The sequence below is a fragment of the Daucus carota genome, chromosome 1 (assembly GCF_001625215.2).
Source record: "Daucus carota subsp. sativus chromosome 1, DH1 v3.0, whole genome shotgun sequence".
Lineage (NCBI taxonomy): Eukaryota > Viridiplantae > Streptophyta > Magnoliopsida > Apiales > Apiaceae > Daucus > Daucus carota.
This window is the reverse complement of record NC_030381.2, coordinates 42,895,601-42,921,314: the sequence shown is the minus strand read 5'-3', so window position 1 is coordinate 42,921,314 and position 25,714 is coordinate 42,895,601. Positions and strand designations below refer to the sequence as shown.

Sequence of the window (25,714 nt, the reverse complement as noted above, 5' to 3'; positions counted from 1 at the left end):
AAATTTCTCGGGGTTCGCCTAACGGCGACCCCTTGTATCTTAAATAAAATAACAAAAAATTATAATTAATTGTATGTAAAAAAATTTATTATTAAGTTATTTAGATGAAAATATGCTCATAGCATTTTGGCCCGTGCTAAGCACATGGGTATGATTTTTTGTTTTTTTATCTAGGTAAGCTATACATTTTTTATTAACAAACAATATGATATGAGATATAAGTTACGAAAGGTAACGCATATAAGAGTCAAAATAATCGTGTTATGTTATTGGCGATCAGTACTCTGTAAATGTTGAAGATAATATATATGATTCGATTGAAAAACAATAAAATCACGCAACAAGAATTATAAAGACGCAGACTATTTAGAAACAGAAATAATTTTAAACTTAACCCTATTATGCAGATTATAAACTTTCCATCCATTCCTTAATTATAAAATTAAGGTGAATATGCTGATAATAGAGTTTCCTACCTTCCTTAAATAAAATTGATAAATAAGTTAAGGAATAACTAACCTTGCGAGAATACATCAATAAAGGAATACCATCCTACAATTATTGCCTATCTTTAAAATTTATAATAAGAAGATATACGTGATAAATATTTATAATGAAATAGATTATGTATTGTTTTTATAACGGAATATACTTTGCATTAACATCATTAATATAACCAAATATTTAATATAATAATAAATTTTTGATGTTTGGAATAGAAATTTATAAGTTTATAGATCAATTATTAAATTATTATTTATATAGTTAAAATAAAAATATTTGGTAATTTTTACCAAAATATTTATAAAAGACATGAAAATAGTAATGACTGTATAATTAAAATTTCTCGATGTCGCCTAACGGCGACCCCTCGTATCTTAAATAAAATAACAAAAAATTATAATTAATTGTATGTAAAAAAATTTATTGTTAAGTTATTTAAATGAAAATATCCTCATAGAATTTTGGCCCGTGCTACGCAAATAGGTATGATTTTTTGTTTTTTTATAGTTAAGCTATGCATTTTTTCATTAACAAACAATATGATATGAGATATAAGTTATGAAAGGCAACGTATGTAAGAGTCAAAATAATCGTTTTATATTGTTGGCGATCAGTACGTTGTAAATGAGAGATAATATATATGATTCGATTAAAAAAAAAAATCACGCAACAGAAATTATAACGACGCAGACAATATAAATCTTTGTATTTTGAAACAGAAATAATTTTAAACTTAACCTGATTATGCAGATTATAAAGCTTCCATCCATTCCTTAATTATAAAATTAAGGTGAATATGCTGATAAAAGGATTCCCTCCCTTCCTTGATAAAATTTGATAAATAAGTTAAGGATTAACTAACCTTGAAGGACTTCATCAATAAAGGAATACATATGTGATCATAATTCAGTTATATTACTGAAATTATATGCTACAATCATTGTCTATATTTAAATTTTATAATAAGAAGATAAATGTGATAAATATTTATAATGGAATAGATTCTGTATTATCTTTATAATAGAATATACTTTTCATTAGTATCATCAATATAACCAAATATTTAATATAATAATAATTTTTTATGTTTGGAATAAAAAATTATAAGTTTATAGATCTATTATTAAATCATTATTTGTATAGTTAAAATAAATAAAAATATTTGATAATTTTTACTAAAATATTTATAAAAGACATGAAAATAGTAATCACTATATAATTAAAAAATTTTGGGGTTGGCTAACTGCGACCCCTCGTATTTTAAATAAAATAACAAAAAATTATAATTGATTGTATGTAAGAAAATTTATTGTTAAGTTATTTAAATAAAAATATGCTCATAGCTTTTGGCCCGTGTTACGCACATGGGTATGATTTTTTGTTTTTTTTATATGGTTAAGCTATACATTTTTTATTAACAAATAATATGATATGAGATATGAGTTATGAAATGCAATGCACGTAAGAGTCAAAATAATCGTGTTATGTTATTGACGATCAGTACGTTGTAAATGTTAAAGATAATATATACGATTCGATTGAAAAAAAATAAAATCACGCAACAGAAATTATAACGACGCAGACTATATAAATCTTTGTATTTAGAAATAGAAATAAGTTTAAACTTAACCTGATTATGCAGATTATAAAGCTTCCATCCATTACTTAATTATAAAAGTAAGGTGAATATGCTGATAAAAGAGTTTTCTCCCGTTCTTAATAAAAATTGATTGATAAGTTAAGGAATAACTAACCTTGAAGGAATATATCAATAAAGGAATACATATGTGATCATAATTCAGTTACATTACTAAAATTATATGCTACAATTATTGTCTATATTTAAAATTTATAATAAGAAGATATACGTGATAAATATTTATAATGGAATAGATTCTGTATTGTTTTTATAACGGAATATACTTTTCATTAGTATCATTAATATAACCAAATATTTAATATAATAATAATTTTTTATGTTTGGAATAAAAATTTATAAGTTTATAGATTTATTATTAAATCAATATTTGTATAGTTAAAAATTTATAAGTTTATAGATATACTATTAAATAATAATTTGTATAATTTACTGTATGTAAAATTTTTTATTGTTAAGTTATTTAAACTTCTAATATGCTCATTTATCAGATTAATATATAAATAAATATATACTCATAGCATTTTGGCCAGTGCTACGCACACGAGTATGATTTTTGTTTTTTTTTATCTAATATATAAAACTTCATAATTAAAAGTTAAAATTGTTGAATGAAAAAATTCTTTGTTATTCGAAAACCATAACTGAAAGTCTTAATTTGAAAATTGAATGTGGTGAAATGGAAACTGCATAAATTATACGAAAAAACATTGTAGTAATATATGCTAAAATTAGTGATAATTAAATTAAGTTTGATTACGTTTTCTTATTTGCATATGAATTATAGATTGCTAGATCCATATATTTGGAAATTTTAAAAATCTAATTTATAAACACTTCATCATCAAGAACTAAAATTGTGGAGTTAAAAGGTGTTGCATTGATATGAAATTATATATAAAAAATCTAGATTTGAAACTTGAATGTGATGAATATGGAAACTAGTACATATATTAGAAAAAAGGATTGTAATAATAAATGTCAAAATTAGCGAAAAGCAAATAAACATTGACTGCCTTTCTTTATTTACATATGAGTTATAGCAGGCTTGAAAAGTCAAATATATAAAAACTTACTTATCGAGAGCTAAAATTGTGGAGTGAAAAGATACTCTATTAATAATGCAATTATAACAAAAAAATCTTGATTTTAAAATTGAATATAATAAACATGGACACCGCATAAATTAAACAAAAACGTATTGTAATAATGAATGTCATAACAGTGGAAATCAAATGAAGTTTGACTTCTCTATTCGCATATAAGCTATAGCAATCCAGATCCATGTATCGAAAGTTTGAAAAATCTTTGTATATGAAAACTTCCTTATCAAGAGCTGAAATTATGGAGAGAGAAAAGACTCAATTAATTTGAAATTATAACAAAAAGTATTGATTTGCTTATTGAATTGTTAATGTATATGGAAGCCACTATATTTTATACAAAAATGGATTGTAATAATAAATGCCAAAATCATTGAAAATCGAATAAATTTTGATTATGTTTCCTTATTTACATATAAGTTACAGCAGGCTAGATTCCTGTATCTGAAAATTTAAAAAGTCTAATATATAGAAACTTCCTTATCAAGAGTTAAAATTGTGGAGTGAAGAAATACTTTGTTAATCGGAAATTATAACAAAACGTCGATTTGAAAATTGAATATAGTGAAAATAGAAACCACACAAATTATACGAAAAAATATTGTAGTAATAAATGCTAAAATAAGTGGAAATCAAATTATATTTGACTATGTTTTCTTACTTGCTATGAGTTATAGTAGTGTATACGTATGTATCGGAAAATATAAAAAAAATTAATACATAAAAACTTTATTATCAAGAGCTAAAATTGTGGTGTTAAAAAGTCTAGATCCATGTATCCGAATATTTAAAAATCTAATATATAAAAACTTCGTTATTAAGAGCTAAAATTGTGGAGTGAAAAAAGACTCCATTAATTCGAAATTATAACAAAAAATCAAGATTTGAAAATTGAATATACTGAATATCGAAACCACTACATATTATACAAAAAAGGATTGTAATAATAAATGCCAAAATCATTGAAAATCAAATATATTTTGACTACTTTTCCCTATTTACATATGAGTTGTAGCAGGCTAGATTCATGTATCTGGACGGAAATTGCGTCATATTCATTCTCTGTGTCTCTTGTCAAAAAACAATGGCACATGATAAAAAGTTAACAAAAAGTCTAGATCAATGAAGCAGATGTTGAGAAAAAGTGAATACAAATCTTCACACGATGAGCATCCGATGGTGGTCAAGACGAATCATCTCTGTTCAACAGTTGTAAGGAAAACTCAATAACAAAAATAGGCTCAATAAATACAGTGGAGGACATATATGCATCATCATAATCACTATCAATACGAAAGGAAATTATGCAAAAAAATTAAAAAAATTAATTACAAATTATCATGTCATCTATACAAAATCAAAATAAATTGAATCCAGAAGAATTAAAAAACAAAACACTAAGATTACTTTTTGCACAACACAAATCCCAACACGAAGAGTTAAAAATGATGTTCAAAAAATAATCCCAATTTCTATATCACAAAACAAATCTTTCATTTGCACTAAAGTGTTCGAACCTTTTCTCAAATTCCTGGAACATGAAATCAATAGAAATCGTGAGGACGGATCTCTCAGCTTTTCTCTGTAGCAAATTATCAAACACGTTAAATACAAAATCATGTACTGATTATGGTACCTGCAGCGTTCAAACAACAAACTTCAGAACCCGTTCAAAAATAATAGAATGAACAAATATACACAATGTAGCAAATATTGTAAATTAAGATGGAAATAGTGCAGACTCATTTCACGGCCAATGGTGTTATTTTCTTTTTGACTTCGAAACATCATCCTTTGTCGAAGCATCGTCGCAAAAGGACTTTGACGGATACTACCTGATGCATACACGGATCAACGCGATTTGTGCAAGATAAGTACAATTTGATTATACAATATAGTAAATAAGCGCAAAGCAAAATCCGTGGATAGAGAAATTAATGTGTAAAGAAAGCCAAGATCAGTAGTACTACACCAAAATCCGACCGAGAACACAAATCAGTTCGAAAGCCAAGCAAGAAAACATACTCGTCGCGATTACATGCGTGGAAGAAAGAATGATTTCGAATGTGAAATCCAACTAATCTGCTTTGATCTAATAAGAATATCATATGCAAATAAGTAGCAAAGCTTAAATCTAAACTGACGTCGTGATTAGTGGCACGATTCAAGGATGTGTGATTAATGCTATTTTTAAATTCTGATCTTAATATGATGATCTTGATATGATTTGAATGAGCTCGTAATGAGTGGCTTGATCGAAGGGATTGCATTCAATGCTGCGCTACTGATATGGTATGAACATGGTGCATATCCAGTATTATCCGGGTCGGGTCAAATAAAGATCCAAAATATCTTTTCATAGTGTTAATTTGAATGAGGAAGATGCTGGGTCGATCCAGAGCTTAATGGGTTGATCCAAGAGCATGTGAAATTACCATATCAGCCTTAAAAAATGACTCATGCTTTAAGAAGTATATAGATATGGTGTGGGAAATAATGTAACATAAATGCGGGTTGTAGTTGTTGTGACCGAAGCTAATGTATTATTTGGAGCCAAAATCCACTTAGTTGAACCCTTGGAAGTGTTGCTCCAACCTAATTCGACATGAACCCTTTAAATTCAGCCACATATTCAATTCCAATTCATTGAGAGGAGAGATAAGATGAGAGGAGAGATATGTGGAGTTGTAGAGATTAAAATGGAGCAAAACAAAAGGGAAACAGGAGGGTTTGGTGCGGCCCCAGGCCGAGCTGGTGGTTATGGCGGTTATGGTGCTGCTTCTATTGATGGTGTTGCTGCTCTTCTGCCGCAGCAGCTAGTGATGGTGTTGATGCTCTTGTTGCTGCTGCCGATACTGAAGGTCTTTCTCTTGATGTTTCTTGTGGTGATGCCCCTCACGTTAAGTTCTGGTTTCAAAATAAGCACACTCAACTAAAGGTATTATTGGTGCTTTTGTTTATTACTATTTAAAATGTTGCATGGTATTTTATAGTTGGCACTAATAATATAATTTAGTTTGTAACACATGCCTCTATATGTTATTTTGGGATGTTGTTCGTTATCTATTTACATGATATGTAGTCTCCACCTTTGCCCTATCAAATTCACCTATTAAATTTTTCTGGAATCAAAGTGAATACGAGAAAAAGGTCGCTCTTTTATATGAGAATTCAATGCTTCGATCCGAAATTGAACATTGTGAGGCCTTGAGAAGAGAAGCAGGGTTCCACAAATGTAGTGGCTCTTTTACGGACGAAGAAAACAGCCTAAAACAGAAAATGTCCATCTAAAAGAGAAGGTATGATTAGCAATAAATTAAAAATATTAATTTGGTGCTCATTATGTTGACCGTAAATCTCACTTGTGAGATGACTATATTATTCTCAATTTAAAAAAATGTGTTATCTTGATTTTTTTTCTTGATTTTTTAAATTACATTTAAGCTAGAGATGCAAAAATCAATTTTAGCTTACCTTTTACGTGGTCAGACTCAGCAAAACATCCCTACATTACAACTCTCAATTATCTCATAACCGAGCAAATCTCTCGTTTCCGCATGATAAAAATGCTTGAAATAGGTACTTCAAGGACCATCCACACCCTGACCAGAACCAAAGAAATGACCTTGCAATGAGCTTAGGCTTAGATCCCACTCAAGTTAAGTTCTGGTTCCAAAACAAGCGCACTCAACTAAAGGTATTAATGGTGTTTTTGTTTATTACTGTTCTATATGTTGGTATTTTAACACACATGCCTCTATATGTTATTATGGGATGTTTTTTCATATCTATTTCGATGATATATATTTTGTCTCCGCCTTTGACCTATCAAATTCACCTGTTAAATTTTTCTAGAATCAAAGTGAACACGAGAAAAAGGTCGCTCTTCTCTCGGAGAATTCAATGCTTCGAGCTGAAATTCAACATTCTACCGAGGCCTTGAGAAGAAGTAGGTGCCATGAATGTAGTGGCAGTTTAATGGACCAAGAAAACAATCTAAGAAGAGAAAATATCCGTTTAAAAGAAGAGGTATGATTAGCTTCACAAATTAAAAAATATTAATTTTATGCTCATTAAGTTGACCATAAATCTCACTTGTGAGATGACTATATTATTCTTAAATTAACAAATCGTGTTATCTTGATTTTCTTTCTCTTAATTTTTTAAATTACATTTCAGCTAGAGATGCGAAAATCAATTTTAGCAAACCTTTTGCACGGTCAGAATCCGCAAGACCTCCCAAAAGAATTACAACAATACACCTCCGAGTTATCTCAGAACGGAGCAAACCTCTCATTTCCGCATCATAAAAATGCTTGAAATAGGTACATAGTTTATTTTCATTAACATCCAATATTGGTAGGCTATTTTTTTCTCCTAAAAAGACTATATTTAACATGTCAGGAATTTATGCGCACTTTCACGTTCTAACCATTGTGAAGAAAGCATGCCTGATGTGGGAGGATTTAGTAGTATATGTCGAAGAATTTATTGACATATGTTGAAGTTCAAAGACATATATTTATACAAAAATTTCTTTGGAAGAATACAAACATTGTTTTCAATATATTTTTAAATGAGAGTTGTTTTAGTTAGTTGAAGAATTTTATACCCAGATTAATGCTCACAAGTAGCTATTTGAATATAATATTAGTTTAGAGAAACAGTCTATACTTGGATGTGATGCAGAATGTGTAAAATAGAAGGAGAGGATAAACCGACTAAAGTAAACTTCAAGCCCACTCGGCACTTTTAGTGACATTAACAACACATAAAATGCAAAAAAGAAAAGCAATCATATTTTTGAAATTAGGACTTCATCACTTATTGTCTAATGAACATTGAACACAACAATATGTTAATATTTCCAAGATGTAAACACAGAAACTAATTAAAAGATCAACATGCATGACTCATCATCGTTGATAACATGTTCAACAAGATGCAATTTCTGCTTCTAAAAACCCCATTCCATTGTGGTGTTCAGGGGAGTGAGTTGTGATATGTTAGACAAAGCATGCATGGACTAAGTCACATTGACAACCATAAGCAGTTGTATTTGTCCATGACTATGTACTTAGGATTATGTAGTAGATTTGTAATCAAAATAGTTAAAGACCCTACTCGAGTAATTTTTTCTTCATAATGGCTTGACACTACAAAGAAATTCTCCAGAAGAAGATCATCTGGAACATGCCATTAAAGAACGAAGAATAAAGTTGAAGTTCCATGAATTTTTGGAGTTCTAAAAATTCTACGTAAGATGTCGAGAAGTCATCAATACTACTACATTTTGAAAAGTCTGTTTAGCCTTCCAAATGCTAAAGCTCCATACAAGAAAGTAGAGTTGTTAACAAGATTTCAGTACCACATTCTTTTCCTGTACTGCATTCTTAAGCTTGTCATAAAGTCAAATATTCTTGTCGAGTTCTCTTATTTAGGAAATTCAAATTACGATTTAGAGGACTCTATAATTTCAGTAAAGTTTGTAGGAGAGGAGCGGAATTGACATGTCATTTATATGGATAGGAAACTGAGTGTTCGACAAGTCAAGTGTTGCTGCGATCTTCTTGCTGCTGCCGCAGTTAGTGATGGTGTTGATTCTCTTCTTGCTGCTGCCGATACTGAAGGTCTTCCTCCTGCTGGCACTTCGCAGTCTGCTAGAGGGAAGAAAAGGAGGAACTATCGCCACAATCAGGAGCAAATCAATGCAATGGAAATGTAAGACTTTCTTACTCCCTCATTTGTTATATACCAAATGTCATACATTTTTTATATACTCATGGTCTTCCCTATTCCATTGTAGCATCTGAAAGTTCAATTCATTTGTATGTTAAGATATATAGTTCCTCTCCTTTGTTCTCAGTAACTCACCAATTAGTGTATATATTATATTTTTGCATATAAGTACTGAAGACAGTGAAGAGATTGCTTGGTAGTGGATTCCGAGGACAACTTGATGCCATTTTCTTCTCATATTTTTAGACAATGACCTAAATTTTGTTTTCTTTGTTTTTAAAAATAGCTACTTAAAGGACTATCCACACCCTGACCAGAACCAAAGAAATGACCTTGCAATGAGCTCAGGGTTAGACCCCACTCAGGTTAAGTTCTGGTTCCAAAACAAGCGCACTCAACTAAAGGTATTAATGGTGTTTTTGTTTAATTATTACTGTTCTATATTTGATATTTTATGGTTCGTATTAATGATATAATTTATCCGGTAACACATGCCTCAATATGTTATTTGGGGATGTTGTTTCTTATCTATTTACATGATATTTTGTCTCCCCCTTTGTCCTATCAAATTCACTTATTAAAATTTTCTAGAATCAAAGTGAACACGAGAAAAAGGTCGCTCTTTTGTCCGAGAATTCAATGCATTGAGCTTAAATTCAACATTGTACCGAGGCCTTGAGAAGAAGTAGGTGCCACAAATGTAGTGGCTCTTTTACAGACCAAGAAGCAACCTAAGAGCAGAAAATATCCGTTTAAAAGAGGAGGTATGATTAGCTTCATAATTTAAAAATATTAATTTTATGCTCATTATGTTGAGGGTAAATTTCACTTGTGAGATGACTATATTATTCTCGATTTAAAAAATTGTGATTTCTTGATTTTTCTTCTTAATTTTTTAAATTACATTTCAGCTAGAGATGAAAAAATCAATTTTAGCCGACCTTTTCCGTGGTCAGACTCTGCAAAACATCCCTGAAGCATTACAACAGTACACCTCGGAATTATCTAAGAACCGAGCAAATCTCTCATCTCCACGTTCTAGCAATTGTGAAGAAAGAATGCCTGATGTGGGAGGATTTACTCGCATATGTGGAAGAATTTACCGACATATGTTGAAGTTCAAAGATATATATAGTTATACAAAAATTGCTTTGGAAGAATACAAACATCATTATCAATATATTTTAAAATGAGAATTGTTGTAGTTGGTTGAAGAATTTTATACCGAGATCAATGCTCACGAGCTATTTGAATATTATATTAGTTTAGAAAAAGAAATCTATACTTGGACGTAATGCAGAATTTGTAAAATAGAAGGAGAGGATAATTAAAATGATAACATACTCAAACGAATTCAACGGCTAGAAATGACCTTAACTAATGTTCTAGCACCAATTGTCTTCTTGTCACTAATGCCATGAACAAGACACATGATCATTTTTTCTTCAACAGCTTGAAATAATGATATGAGTGCACCTATGACAACATAACAAACTAGTAGGCCTAACTAAGTAGCCGGCAATAAAAAGATTTGATATGAAAGTGAATTGAGAGAAAGACATTCGATGCTAAAGTAAAATTCAAGCCCACTCGGCACTTTTATAGACATTAACAACCCACAAAATGCAAAAAATAAAATAAAAAATCCTCTTTTTTAAATTAGGAATATACATGTGGCAAAGCAACAATACAAACGTGAAGCTTACTAAAAGATCAATGAACCGGATGAAGATGAACAAGACAGTTTAACAGAAAATATATTATGGTTCAAGTCACAATTTACTATTTAACCAATACATAAAACGGTAGTGCATTCTCTCATGAGCTTGTTTAGGAAATTTTGTAATGAGTGCATGTGCTAGTGTATAAATCCATCACTCCTAGTTTTTATTATGTAACTTTAGAGCACTCAAGAATACCATATTTAAATGTAAGTTTCAAGAAAAGGAAGGTGTGGGGTTTTTCTCAAGAAAAACCTAGAGTGTGCCAAGATTTAAGGAAAATAAAATATTTGGTTTGAGTTTGAATTGGAGATGCAAGAGAATTTTTACCTCATAATGGGACATAAATGCGGGTTGTAGTTGTTGTGACCGACGCTCATATATAATTACAAGCTAAATGGAGCAAAAATCCACTTAGTTGAACCCTTGGAAGTGTTGCTCCAACCTAGCTAATTCGACACGAACCCTTTAAATTCAGCCACATATACAATTCCAATTCATTGAGAGGAGAGATAAGATGAGAGGAGAGATATGTGGAGTTGTAGAGATTGAAATGGAGCAAAACAAAAGGGAAACAGGAGGGTCTGGTGCGGCCCCAGGCCGATCTGGTGGTTATGGGGGTGTTGGTGCTGCTTCTATTGATGGTGTTGCTGCTCTTCTTGCTGCTGCCGCAGCTAGTGATGGTGTTGATGCTCTTGTTGCTGCTGCCGGTACTGAAGGTCTTTCTCTTGATGTTTCTTCTGGTGATGCCCCTCAGGTTAGGTTCTGGTTTCAAAATAAGCACACTCAACTAAAGGTATTATTGGTGCTTTTGTTTAATACTATTTAAAATGTTGCATGGTATTTTATAGTTGGCACTAATAATATAATTTAGCTTGTAACACATGCCTCTATATGTTATTTTGGGATGTTGTTCGTTATCTATTTACATGATATGTAGTCTCCACCTTTGCCCTATCAAATTCACCTATTAAATTTTTCTGGAATCAAAGTGAATACGAGAAAAAGGTCGCTCTTTTATATGAGAATTCAATGCTTCGATCCGAAATTGAACATTGTGAGGCCTTGAGAAGAGAAGCAGGGTTCCACAAATGTAGTGGCTCTTTTACGGACGAAGAAAACAGCCTAAAACAGAAAATGTCCATCTAAAAGAGAAGGTATGATTAGCAATAAATTAAAAATATTAATTTGGTGCTCATTATGTTGACCGTAAATCTCACTTGTGAGATGACTATATTATTCACAATTTAAAAAAATGTGTTATCTTGATTTTTCTTCTTGATTTTTTAAATTACATTTCAGCTAGAGATGCAAAAATCAATTTTAGCATACCTTTTACGTGGTCAGACTATCCCTATAGCATTACAACATTACACCTCCCAATTATCTCATAACCGGCATTACAACATTACACCTCCCAATTATCTCATAACCGAGCAAACCTCTCATTTCCGCATGATAAAAATGCTTGAAATAGGTACATAGTTCATGTGCACTTTCGGGTTCTAGCTATTGTGAAGAAAGCATGCCTCATGGGAGGATTTACTAGTATATGTGGAAGAATTTATTGAGAAATGTTGAAGTTCAAAGATATATATATATATTAAAACCAAAATTGTTTTGTAAGAATACAAACATCATTATCAATATTATGTTAGTTTAAAAGACATAAATGCAGGTTGTAGTAGTTTTGACGGACACTAATATATTATTACAAGCTAAATGGAGCCCAAATCACTTAGTTGAACCTTGAAAGTGTTGCTCTAACCTAATTGGACATGAACCCTTTAAATTCAACTACATGATATTCAATTTCAATTCATTGAGAGGAAAAATAAGTTGAGAGGAGAGATTTGTGAAGTCATATTTTTATCCCCAATCTCCCGACCTCCCTCGTAAAATTTCAACCCCTACCCACTCATTTCTAAAAACTACCCGCACAAATATGCTTTTGATATTTTACATAAATATATATTATAAATATGTTTTACCTTATTAAAATAAAAATTATTATAATAAATTTGTTACTTTGATTAGTTTATGATAATAAACATATATTATAAACTTTTTTTTACGGTATATATCTTAGTGATTACAATTAAAATATATTAATTTTAATATATATTTTATGTTAGGTTTAAAAATATCAAAGCTGTAATTGGTCATACAACACTCTGATCACGGATGTATTAAAAAGAGTAAAATAATAATAAAAGAATCATTTTTCTTAAAGTCACAACTTTTAAACCCATTATATTAACTCCACAATTATAATCTTGACAACACTTTTCTAACTTTTAAACCAAGTGATTATATTGATATATTTTATTCAAAAATATTTCATCCAATAAGATGTCCTATATTGTGATGAATAAAATTTCTACATGTGAATATTCAAAATTTTAATATAAAAATTAGAATATTCCAAAATAATAATTCAAAAGAATTTATTACATGTACAAAAAAGAAATAAGGAAGAGTTGAATATATATCATTAACAAATATTAGAAATTATCTAGAATGTTCTTTCTCTTTTATATATACATACAAATGAAGGGCGTCATTGTATTGTTCTGTTTCTCTTGAAAGCTCTAAGTTTTATTTATCGTCGTCTTCAATTTTCATTACGTGCTTTGTTAAAAGGTATATCATCTAAAAGTTTTATTTTCATTTCATTTTCTTGTTCTTTGTTCTCTAATAATTTATTTCTATGAAACTAAGAGATTGTATCATTTTTAGAAGAGAAGAAGCTCTATTGATTTTTAAAAGAAATTTCTCTTCAATTTCATGATTTTAGACATAATTGGAATGAAGTAATCCGTCTCTCCAAAAGATGCATATTCTTAGATTTCTTAATTTACTTGTTGTCTGCTATACAGATCGAATCCATTGTTAAAGATTTAATCATTTTGTGCACCATCGTTGACATATATTATATTTGATTGTTAATTGTGTGCTCATAATATTTGCACGGTTACATTTGATATTAATTGTATTAGACAATAACCCTTACAGCTTACTAAACTAATACTCTGGTGAAGTTTTGCTAGTTTTGTTTATGTGTTATCTGTATTTCTTTTGTGAATTTGATTTGAGTGTATACTTACAAAGACACAGATGTGGGTTGCCCATTTAGGCACACAGCTAACTAATATATCTGGTCAAAGGGACAGATTGAAATGGAGCAAAACAAAAGGGAAACAGGAGGGTTTGGTGCTATTGATGGTGTTGATGCACTTCTTGCTGCTGCCGCAGTTAGTGATGGTGTTGAGGCACTTCTTGCTGCTGCCGCAGTTAGTGATGGTGTTGATGCACTTCTTGCTGCTGCCGCAGTTAGTGATGGTGTTGACGCACTTCTTGCTGCTGCCGATACTCAAGGTCTTGCTCCTGCTGCAGGCTCTTCCCAGTCTGCTGGAGGGAATAAAAGGAGGAACTATCGCCACAATCAGGAGCAAATCAATGCAATGGAAATGTAAGACTTTCTTACTCCCTCATTTATTATATACCAAATGTCATACATATTTTATATACTCATGTTCTCCCCTAGTCCATTGTAGCATCTGAAAGTTCAATTCATTTGTATGTTAAAATAGTTCTTCTCCTTTGTTCTCAGTTACTCACCAATTAGTGTATATATTATATTTTTGCATATAAGTACTGAAGACATGCCATTTTATTCTCATATTTAGACAATGCCCTAAATTTTGTGTTCTTTGTTTTAAATATAGCTACTTCAAGGACCATCCACACCCTGACCAGAACCAAAGAAATGACCTTGCAATGAGCTTAGGCTTAGATCCCACTCAAGTTAAGTTCTGGTTCCAAAACAAGCGCACTCAACTAAAGGTATTAATTAATGGTGTTTTTGTTTATTACTGTTCTATATGTTGGTATTTTATGGTTCGTACTAATAATATAATTTAGCTTGTAACACACATGCCTCTATATGTTATTATGGGATGTTTTTTCATATCTATTTCGATGATATATATTTTGTCTCCGCCTTTGACCTATCAAATTCACCTGTTAAATTTTTCTAGAATCAAAGTGAACACGAGAAAAAGGTCGCTCTTCTCTCGGAGAATTCAATGCTTCGAGCTGAAATTCAACATTCTACCGAGGCCTTGAGAAGAAGTAGGTGCCATGAATGTAGTGGCAGTTTAATGGACCAAGAAAACAATCTAAGAAGAGAAAATATCCGTTTAAAAGAAGAGGTATGATTAGCTTCACAAATTAAAAAATATTAATTTTATGCTCATTAAGTTGACCATAAATCTCACTTGTGAGATGACTATATTATTCTTAAATTAACAAATCGTGTTATCTTGATTTTCTTTCTCTTAATTTTTTAAATTACATTTCAGCTAGAGATGCGAAAATCAATTTTAGCAAACCTTTTGCACGGTCAGAATCCGCAAGACCTCCCAAAAGAATTACAACAATACACCTCCGAGTTATCTCAGAACGGAGCAAACCTCTCATTTCCGCATCATAAAAATGCTTGAAATAGGTACATAGTTTATTTTCATTAACATCCAATATTGGTAGGCTATTTTTTTCTCCTAAAAAGACTATATTTAACATGTCAGGAATTTATGCGCACTTTCACGTTCTAACCATTGTGAAGAAAGCATGCCTGATGTGGGAGGATTTAGTAGTATATGTCGAAGAATTTATTGACATATGTTGAAGTTCAAAGACATATATTTATACAAAAATTTCTTTGGAAGAATACAAACATTGTTTTCAATATATTTTTAAATGAGAGTTGTTTTAGTTAGTTGAAGAATTTTATACCCAGATTAATGCAAACAAGTAGCTATTTGAATATAATATTAGTTTAGAGAAGCAGTCTATACTTGGATGTGATGCAGAATGTGTAAAATAGAAGGAGAGGATAAACCGACTAAAGTAAACTTCAAGCCCACTCGGCACTTTTAGTGACATTAACAACACATAAAATGCAAAAAAGAAAAGCAATCATATTTTTGAAATTAGGACTTCATCACTTATTGTCTAATGAACATTGAACACAACAATATGTTAATATTTCCAAGATGTAAACACAGAAACTAATTAAAAGATCAACATGCATGACTCATCATCGTTGATAACATGTTCAACAAGATGCAATTTGTGCTTCTAAAAACCCCATTCCATTGTGGTGTTCAGGGGAGTGAGTTGTGATATGTTAGACAAAGCATGCATGGACTAAGTCACATTGACAACCATAAGCAGTTGTATTTGTCCATGACTATGTACTTAGGATTATGTAGTAGATTTGTAATCAAAATAGTTAAAGACCCTACTCGAGTAATTTTTTCTTCATAATGGCTTGACTACAACAAAGAAATTCTCCAGAAGAAGATCATCTGGAACATGCCATTAAAGAACGAAGAATAAAGTTGAAGTTCCATGAATTTTTGGAGTTCTAAAAATTCTACGTAAGATGTCGAGAAGTCAATACTACTACATTTTGAAAAGTCTGTTTAGCCTTCCAAATGCTAAAGCTCCATACAAGAAAGTAGAGTTGTTAACAAGATTTCAGTACCACATTCTTTTCCTGTACTGCATTCTTAAGCTTGTCATAAAGTCAAATATTCTTGTCGAGTTCTCTTATTTAGGAAATTCAAATTACGATTTAGAGGACTCTATAATTTCAGTAAAGTTTGTAGGAGAGGAGCGGAATTGACATGTCATTTATATGGATAGGAAACTGAGTGTTCGACAAGTCAAGTGTTGCTGCGATCTTCTTGCTGCTGCCGCAGTTAGTGATGGTGTTGATTCTCTTCTTGCTGCTGCCGATACTGAAGGTCTTCCTCCTGCTGGCACTTCGCAGTCTGCTAGAGGGAAGAAAAGGAGGAACTATCGCCACAATCAGGAGCAAATCAATGCAATGGAAATGTAAGACTTTCTTACTCCCTCATTTGTTATATACCAAATGTCATACATTTTTTATATACTCATGGTCTTCCCTATTCCATTGTAGCATCTGAAAGTTCAATTCATTTGTATGTTAAGATATATAGTTCCTCTCCTTTGTTCTCAGTAACTCACCAATTAGTGTATATATTATATTTTTGCATATAAGTACTGAAGACAGTGAAGAGATTGCTTGGTAGTGGATTCCGAGGACAACTTGATGCCATTTTCTTCTCATATTTTTAGACAATGACCTAAATTTTGTTTTCTTTGTTTTTAAAAATAGCTACTTAAAGGACTATCCACACCCTGACCAGAACCAAAGAAATGACCTTGCAATGAGCTCAGGGTTAGACCCCACTCAGGTTAAGTTCTGGTTCCAAAACAAGCGCACTCAACTAAAGGTATTAATGGTGTTTTTGTTTAATTATTACTGTTCTATATTTGATATTTTATGGTTCGTATTAATGATATAATTTATCCGGTAACACATGCCTCAATATGTTATTTGGGGATGTTGTTTCTTATCTATTTACATGATATTTTGTCTCCCCCTTTGTCCTATCAAATTCACTTATTAAAATTTTCTAGAATCAAAGTGAACACGAGAAAAAGGTCGCTCTTTTGTCCGAGAATTCAATGCATTGAGCTTAAATTCAACATTGTACCGAGGCCTTGAGAAGAAGTAGGTGCCACAAATGTAGTGGCTCTTTTACAGACCAAGAAGCAACCTAAGAGCAGAAAATATCCGTTTAAAAGAGGAGGTATGATTAGCTTCATAATTTAAAAATATTAATTTTATGCTCATTATGTTGAGGGTAAATTTCACTTGTGAGATGACTATATTATTCTCGATTTAAAAAATTGTGATTTCTTGATTTTTCTTCTTAATTTTTTAAATTACATTTCAGCTAGAGATGAAAAAATCAATTTTAGCCGACCTTTTCCGTGGTCAGACTCTGCAAAACATCCCTGAAGCATTACAACAGTACACCTCGGAATTATCTAAGAACCGAGCAAATCTCTCATCTCCACGTTCTAGCAATTGTGAAGAAAGAATGCCTGATGTGGGAGGATTTACTCGCATATGTGGAAGAATTTACCGACATATGTTGAAGTTCAAAGATATATAGTTATACAAAAATTGCTTTGGAAGAATACAAACATCATTATCAATATATTTTAAAATGAGAATTGTTGTAGTTGGTTGAAGAATTTTATACCGAGATCAATGCTCACGAGCTATTTGAATATTATATTAGTTTAGAAAAAGAAATCTATACTTGGACGTAATGCAGAATTTGTAAAATAGAAGGAGAGGATAATTAAAATGATAACATACTCAAACGAATTCAACGGCTAGAAATGACCTTAACTAATGTTCTAGCACCAATTGTCTTCTTGTCACTAATGCCATGAACAAGACACATGATCATTTTTTCTTCAACAGCTTGAAATAATGATATGAGTGCACCTATGACAACATAACAAACTAGTAGGCCTAACTAAGTAGCCGGCAATAAAAAGATTTGATATGAAAGTGAATTGAGAGAAAGACATTCGATGCTAAAGTAAAATTCAAGCCCACTCGGCACTTTTATAGACATTAACAACCCACAAAATGCAAAAAATAAAATAAAAAATCCTCTTTTTTAAATTAGGAATATACATGTGGCAAAGCAACAATACAAACGTGAAGCTTACTAAAAGATCAATGAACCGGATGAAGATGAACAAGACAGTTTAACAGAAAATATATTATGGTTCAAGTCACAATTTACTATTTAACCAATACATAAAACGGTAGTGCATTCTCTCATGAGCTTGTTTAGGAAATTTTGTAATGAGTGCATGTGCTAGTGTATAAATCCATCACTCCTAGTTTTTATTATGTAACTTTAGAGCACTCAAGAATACCATATTTAAATGTAAGTTTCAAGAAAAGGAAGGTGTGGGGTTTTTCTCAAGAAAAACCTAGAGTGTGCCAAGATTTAAGGAAAATAAAATATTTGGTTTGAGTTTGAATTGGAGATGCAAGAGAATTTTTACCTCATAATGGGACATAAATGCGGGTTGTAGTTGTTGTGACCGACGCTCATATATAATTACAAGCTAAATGGAGCAAAAATCCACTTAGTTGAACCCTTGGAAGTGTTGCTCCAACCTAGCTAATTCGACACGAACCCTTTAAATTCAGCCACATATACAATTCCAATTCATTGAGAGGAGAGATAAGATGAGAGGAGAGATATGTGGAGTTGTAGAGATTGAAATGGAGCAAAACAAAAGGGAAACAGGAGGGTCTGGTGCGGCCCCAGGCCGATCTGGTGGTTATGGGGGGTGTTGGTGCTGCTTCTATTGATGGTGTTGCTGCTCTTCTTGCTGCTGCCGCAGCTAGTGATGGTGTTGATGCTCTTGTTGCGGCTGCCGGTACTGAAGGTCTTTCTCTTGATGTTTCTTCTGGTGATGCCCCTCAGGTTAGGTTCTGGTTTCAAAATAAGCACACTCAACTAAAGGTATTATTGGTGCTTTTGTTTAATACTATTTAAAATGTTGCATGGTATTTTATAGTTGGCACTAATAATATAATTTAGCTTGTAACACATGCCTCTATATGTTATTTTGGGATGTTGTTCGTTATCTATTTACATGATATGTAGTCTCCACCTTTGCCCTATCAAATTCACCTATTAAATTTTTCTGGAATCAAAGTGAATACGAGAAAAAGGTCGCTCTTTTATATGAGAATTCAATGCTTCGATCCGAAATTGAACATTGTGAGGCCTTGAGAAGAGAAGCAGGGTTCCACAAATGTAGTGGCTCTTTTACGGACGAAGAAAACAGCCTAAAACAGAAAATGTCCATCTAAAAGAGAAGGTATGATTAGCAATAAATTAAAAATATTAATTTGGTGCTCATTATGTTGACCGTAAATCTCACTTGTGAGATGACTATATTATTCTCAATTTAAAAAAATGTGTTATCTTGATTTTTCTTCTTGATTTTTTAAATTACATTTCAGCTAGAGATGCAAAAATCAATTTTAGCATACCTTTTACGTGGTCAGACTATCCCTATAGCATTACAACATTACACCTCCCAATTATCTCATAACCGGCATTACAACATTACACCTCCCAATTATCTCATAACCGAGCAAACCTCTCATTTCCGCATGATAAAAATGCTTGAAATAGGTACATAGTTCATGTGCACTTTCGGGTTCTAGCTATTGTGAAGAAAGCATGCCTCATGGGAGGATTTACTAGTATATGTGGAAGAATTTATTGAGAAATGTTGAAGTTCAAAGATATATATATATATATTAAAACCAAAATTGTTTTGTAAGAATACAAACATCATTATCAATATTATGTTAGTTTAAAAGACATTAATGCAGGTTGTAGTAGTTTTGACGGACACTAATATATTATTACAAGCTAAATGGAGCCCAAATCACTTAGTTGAACCTTGAAAGTGTTGCTCTAACCTAATTGGACATGAACCCTTTAAATTCAACTACATGATATTCAATTTCAATTCATTGAGAGGAAAAATAAGTTGAGAGGAGAGATTTGTGAAGTCATATTTTTATCCCCAATCTCCCGACCTCCCTCGTAAAATTTCAACCCCTACCCACTCATTTCTAAAAACTACCCGCACAAATATGCTTTTTGATATTTTACATAAATATATATTATAAATATGTTTTACCTTATTAAAATAAAAATTATTATAATAAATTTGTTACTTTGATTAGTTTATGATAATAAACATATATTATAAACTTTTTTTTACGGTATATATCTTAGTGATTACAATTAAAATATATTAATTTTAATATATATTTTATGTTAGGTTTAAAAATATCAAAGTTGTAATTGGTCATACAACACTCTGATCACGGATGTATTAAAAAGAGTAAAATAATAATAAAAGAATCATTTTTCTTAAAGTCACAACTTTTAAACCCATTATATTAACTCCACAATTATAATCTTGACAACACTTTTCTAACTTTTAAACCAAGTGATTATATTGATATATTTTATTCAAAAATATTTCATCCAATAATATGTCCTATATTGTGAGGAATAAAATTTCTACATGTGAATATTCAAAATTTTAATATAAAAATTAGAATATTCCAAAATAATAATTCAAAAGAATTTATTACATGTACAAAAAAGAAATAAGGAAGAGTTGAATATATATCATTAACAAATATTAGAAATTATCTAGAATGTTCTTTCTCTTTTATATATACATACAAATGAAGGGCGTCATTGTATTGTTCTGTTTCTCTTGAAAGCTCTAAGTTTTATTTATCGTCGTCTTCAATTTTCATTACGTGCTTTGTTAAAAGGTATATCATCTAAAAGTTTTATTTTCATTTCATTTTCTTGTTCTTTGTTCTCTAATAATTTATTTCTATGAAACTAAGAGATTGTATCATTTTTAGAAGAGAAGAAGCTCTATTGATTTTTAAAAGAAATTTCTCTTCAATTTCATGATTTTAGACATAATTGGAATGAAGTAATCCGTCTCTCCAAAAGATGCATATTCTTAGATTTCTTAATTTACTTGTTGTCTGCTATACAGATCGAATCCATTGTTAAAGATTTAATCATTTTGTGCACCATCGTTGACATATATTATATTTGATTGTTAATTGTGTGCTCATAATATTTGCACGGTTACATTTGATATTAATTGTATTAGACAATAACCCTTACAGCTTACTAAACTAATACTCTGGTGAAGTTTTGCTAGTTTTGTTTATGTGTTATCTGTATTTCTTTTGTGAATTTGATTTGAGTGTATACTTACAAAGACACAGATGTGGGTTGCCCATTTAGGCACACAGCTAACTAATATATCTGGTCAAAGGGACAGATTGAAATGGAGCAAAACAAAAGGGAAACAGGAGGGTTTGGTGCTATTGATGGTGTTGATGCACTTCTTGCTGCTGCCGCAGTTAGTGATGGTGTTGAGGCACTTCTTGCTGCTGCCGCAGTTAGTGATGGTGTTGATGCACTTCTTGCTGCTGCCGCAGTTAGTGATGGTGTTGACGCACTTCTTGCTGCTGCCGATACTCAAGGTCTTGCTCCTGCTGCAGGCTCTTCCCAGTCTGCTGGAGGGAATAAAAGGAGGAACTATCGCCACAATCAGGAGCAAATCAATGCAATGGAAATGTAAGACTTTCTTACTCCCTCATTTATTATATACCAAATGTCATACATATTTTATATACTCATGTTCTCCCCTAGTCCATTGTAGCATCTGAAAGTTCAATTCATTTGTATGTTAAAATAGTTCTTCTCCTTTGTTCTCAGTTACTCACCAATTAGTGTATATATTATATTTTTGCATATAAGTACTGAAGACATGCCATTTTATTCTCATATTTAGACAATGCCCTAAATTTTGTGTTCTTTGTTTTAAATATAGCTACTTCAAGGACCATCCACACCCTGACCAGAACCAAAGAAATGACCTTGCAATGAGCTTAGGCTTAGATCCCACTCAAGTTAAGTTCTGGTTCCAAAACAAGCGCACTCAACTAAAGGTATTAATTAATGGTGTTTTTGTTTATTACTGTTCTATATGTTGGTATTTTATGGTTCGTACTAATAATATAATTTAGCTTGTAACACACATGCCTCTATATGTTATTATGGGATGTTTTTTCATATCTATTTCGATGATATATATTTTGTCTCCGCCTTTGACCTATCAAATTCACCTGTTAAATTTTTCTAGAATCAAAGTGAACACGAGAAAAAGGTCGCTCTTCTCTCGGAGAATTCAATGCTTCGAGCTGAAATTCAACATTCTACCGAGGCCTTGAGAAGAAGTAGGTGCCATGAATGTAGTGGCAGTTTAATGGACCAAGAAAACAATCTAAGAAGAGAAAATATCCGTTTAAAAGAAGAGGTATGATTAGCTTCACAAATTAAAAAATATTAATTTTATGCTCATTAAGTTGACCATAAATCTCACTTGTGAGATGACTATATTATTCTTAAATTAACAAATCGTGTTATCTTGATTTTCTTTCTCTTAATTTTTTAAATTACATTTCAGCTAGAGATGCGAAAACCAATTTTAGCAAACCTTTTGCACGGTCAGAATCCGCAAGACCTCCCAAAAGAATTACAACAATACACCTCCGAGTTATCTCAGAACGGAGCAAACCTCTCATTTCCGCATCATAAAAATGCTTGAAATAGGTACATAGTTTATTTTCATTAACATCCAATATTGGTAGGCTATTTTTTTTTCCTAAAAAGACTATATTTAACATGTCAGGAATTTATGGGCACTTTCAGGTTCTAACCATTGTGAAGAAAGCATGCCTGATGTGGGAGGATTTAGTAGTATATGTCGAAGAATTTATTGACATATGTTGAAGTTCAAAGACATATATTTATACAAAAATTTCTTTGGAAGAATACAAACATTGTTTTCAATATATTTTTAAATGAGAGTTGTTTTAGTTAGTTGAAGAATTTTATACCCAGATTAATGCTCACAAGTAGCTATTTGAATATAATATTAGTTTAAGTAGCTATTTGAATATAATATTAGTTTAGAGAAGCAGTCTGTACTTGGATGTGATGCAGAATGTGTAAAATAGAAGGAGAGGATAAACCGATTAAAGTAAACTTCAAGCCCACTCGGCACTTTTAGTGACATTAACAACACATAAAATGCAAAAAAGAAAAGCAATCATATTTTTGAAATTAGGACTTCATCACTTATTGTCTAATGAACATTGAACACAACAATATGTTAATAGTTCCAAGATGTAAACACAGAAACTAATTAAAAGATCAACATGCATGACTCATCATCGTTGATAACATGTTCAACAAGATGCAATTTCTGCTTCTAAAAACCCCATTCCATTGTGGTGTTCCCGGGAGTGAGTTGTGATATGTTAGACAAAGCATGCATGGACTAAGTCACATTGACAACCATAAGCAGTTGTATTTGTCCATGACTATGTACTTAGGATTATGTAGTAGATTTGTAATCAAAATGGTTAAAGACCCTACTGGAGTAATTTTTTCTTCATAATGGATTGACTACAACAAAGAAATTCTCCAGAAGAAGATCATCTGGAACATGCCATTAAAGAACGAAGAATAAAGTTGAAGTTCCATGAATTTTTGGAGTTCTAAAAATTCTACGTAAGATGTCGAGAAGTCAATACTACTACATTTTGAAAAGTCTGTTTAGCCTTCCAAATGCTAAAGCTCCATACAAGAAAATAGAGTTGTTAACAAGATTTCAGTACCACATTCTTTTCCTGTACTGCATTCTTAAGCTTGTCATAAAGTCAAATATTCTTGTCGAGTTCTCTTATTTAGGAAATTCAAATTACGATTTAGAGGACTTTATAATTTCAGTAAAGTTTGTAGGAGAGGAGCGGAATTGACATGTCATTTATATGGATAGGAAACTGAGTGTTCGACAAGTCAAGTGTTGCTGCGATCTTCTTGCTGCTGCCGCAGTTAGTGATGGTGTTGATTCTCTTCTTGCTGCTGCCGATACTGAAGGTCTTCCTCCTGCTGGCACTTCGCAGTCTGCTAGAGGGAAGAAAAGGAGGAACTATCGCCACAATCAGGAGTAAATCAATGCAATGGAAATGTAAGACTTTCTTACTCCCTCATTTGTTATATACCAAATGTCATACATTTTTTATATACTCATGGTCTTCCCTATTCCATTGTAGCATCTGAAAGTTCAATTCATTTGTATGTTAAGATATATAGTTCCTCTCCTTTGTTCTCAGTAACTCACCAATTAGTGTATATATTATATTTTTGCATATAAGTACTGAAGACAGTGAAGAGATTGCTTGGTAGTGGATTCCGAGGACAACTTGATGCCATTTTCTTCTCATATTTTTAGACAATGACCTAAATTTTGTTTTCTTTGTTTTCAAAATAGCTACTTCAAGGACAATCCACACCCTTGACCAGAACCAAAGAAATGACCTTGCAATGAGCTCAGGGTTAGACCCCACTCAGGTTAAGTTCTGGTTCCAAAACAAGCGCACTCAACTAAAGGTATTAATGGTGTTTTTGTTTAATTATTACTGTTCTATATTTGATATTTTATGGTTCGTATTAATGATATAATTTATCGGGTAACACATGCCTCAATATGTTATTTGGGGATGTTGTTTCTTATCTATTTACATGATATTTTGTCTCCCCCTTTGTCCTATCAAATTCACTTATTAAAATTTTCTAGAATCAAAGTGAACACGAGAAAAAGGTCGCTCTTTTGTCCGAGAATTCAATGCATCGAGCTTAAATTCAACATTGTACCGAGGCCTTGAGAAGAAGTAGGTGCCACAAATATTGTAGTGGCTCTTTTACAGACCAAGAAGCAACCTAAGAGCAGAAAATATCCGTTTAAAAGAGGAGGTATGATTAGCTTCATAATTTAAAAATATCAATTTTATGCTCATTATGTTGAGGGTAAATTTCACTTGTGAGATGACTATATTATTCTCGATTTAAAAAATTGTGATTTCTTGATTTTTCTTCTTAATTTTTTAAATTACATTTCAGCTAGAGATGAAAAAATCAATTTTAGCCGACCTTTTCCGTGGTCAGACTCTGCAAAACATCCCTGAAGCATTACAACAGTACACCTCGGAATTATCTAAGAACCGAGCAAATCTCTCATCTCCACGTTCTAGCAATTGTGAAGAAAGAATGCCTGATGTGGGAGGATTTACTCGCATATGTGGAAGAATTTACCGACATATGTTGAAGTTCAAAGATATATATAGTTATACAAAAATTGCTTTGGAAGAATACAAACATCATTATCAATATATTTTAAAATGAGAATTGTTGTAGTTGGTTGAAGAATTATATACCGAGATCAATGCTCACGAGCTATTTGAATATTATATTAGTTTAGAAAAAGAAATCTATACTTGGACGTAATGCAGAATTTGTAAAATAGAAGGAGAGGATAATTAAAATGATAACATACTCAAACGAATTCAACGGCTAGAAATGACCTTAACTAATGTTCTAGCA

General features: G+C 31.6%; 3 protein-coding genes across 3 annotated transcripts; all 3 read left to right on the top strand.

Annotated features, from left to right (window-relative positions):
* Nucleotides 1-8,785: 8,785 nt before the first annotated feature.
* Nucleotides 8,786-10,196, top strand: LOC135150357 (homeobox-leucine zipper protein ROC2-like). Its single transcript, XM_064086622.1, has 3 exons — nt 8,786-8,985; nt 9,290-9,407; nt 9,915-10,196. The coding sequence occupies exons 1-3, from the start codon at nt 8,786-8,788 to the stop codon at nt 10,194-10,196; spliced, it is 600 nt and encodes a 199-aa protein (XP_063942692.1).
* A 1,045-nt stretch (nt 10,197-11,241) lies between these two features.
* On the top strand, nt 11,242-15,229 carry LOC135150352 (homeobox-leucine zipper protein ROC1-like). Its single transcript, XM_064086618.1, has 5 exons — nt 11,242-11,481; nt 13,892-14,196; nt 14,453-14,570; nt 14,765-14,938; nt 15,089-15,229. The coding sequence occupies exons 1-5, from the start codon at nt 11,242-11,244 to the stop codon at nt 15,227-15,229; spliced, it is 978 nt and encodes a 325-aa protein (XP_063942688.1).
* A 1,199-nt stretch (nt 15,230-16,428) lies between these two features.
* Nucleotides 16,429-17,779, top strand: LOC135150344 (homeobox-leucine zipper protein HDG3-like). Its single transcript, XM_064086613.1, has 3 exons — nt 16,429-16,628; nt 16,933-17,050; nt 17,558-17,779. Exons 1-3 carry the CDS (start codon nt 16,429-16,431, stop codon nt 17,777-17,779), a joined length of 540 nt encoding a protein of 179 aa, XP_063942683.1.
* The last annotated feature ends 7,935 nt before the right edge of the window (nt 17,780-25,714 follow it).

Bases quoted from the DNA above. Each gene is read 5' to 3' on its own strand.
- LOC135150352 (XM_064086618.1), top strand. From the start codon at position 11,242: ATGAGAGGAGAGATATGTGGAGTTGTAGAGATTGAAATGGAGCAAAAC. The intron at 14,197-14,452 runs GTAAGACTTTCT...TTTTAAATATAG, and splicing joins CAAATCAATGCAATGGAAAT to CTACTTCAAGGACCATCCAC. The intron at 14,939-15,088 runs GTATGATTAGCT...ATTACATTTCAG, and splicing joins ATATCCGTTTAAAAGAAGAG to CTAGAGATGCGAAAATCAAT.
- LOC135150357 (XM_064086622.1), top strand. From the start codon at position 8,786: ATGGATAGGAAACTGAGTGTTCGACAAGTCAAGTGTTGCTGCGATCTT. The intron at 8,986-9,289 runs GTAAGACTTTCT...TTTTAAAAATAG, and splicing joins CAAATCAATGCAATGGAAAT to CTACTTAAAGGACTATCCAC. The intron at 9,408-9,914 runs GTATTAATGGTG...ATTACATTTCAG, and splicing joins ACAAGCGCACTCAACTAAAG to CTAGAGATGAAAAAATCAAT.
- LOC135150344 (XM_064086613.1), top strand. From the start codon at position 16,429: ATGGATAGGAAACTGAGTGTTCGACAAGTCAAGTGTTGCTGCGATCTT. The intron at 16,629-16,932 runs GTAAGACTTTCT...TTTTAAAAATAG, and splicing joins CAAATCAATGCAATGGAAAT to CTACTTAAAGGACTATCCAC. The intron at 17,051-17,557 runs GTATTAATGGTG...ATTACATTTCAG, and splicing joins ACAAGCGCACTCAACTAAAG to CTAGAGATGAAAAAATCAAT.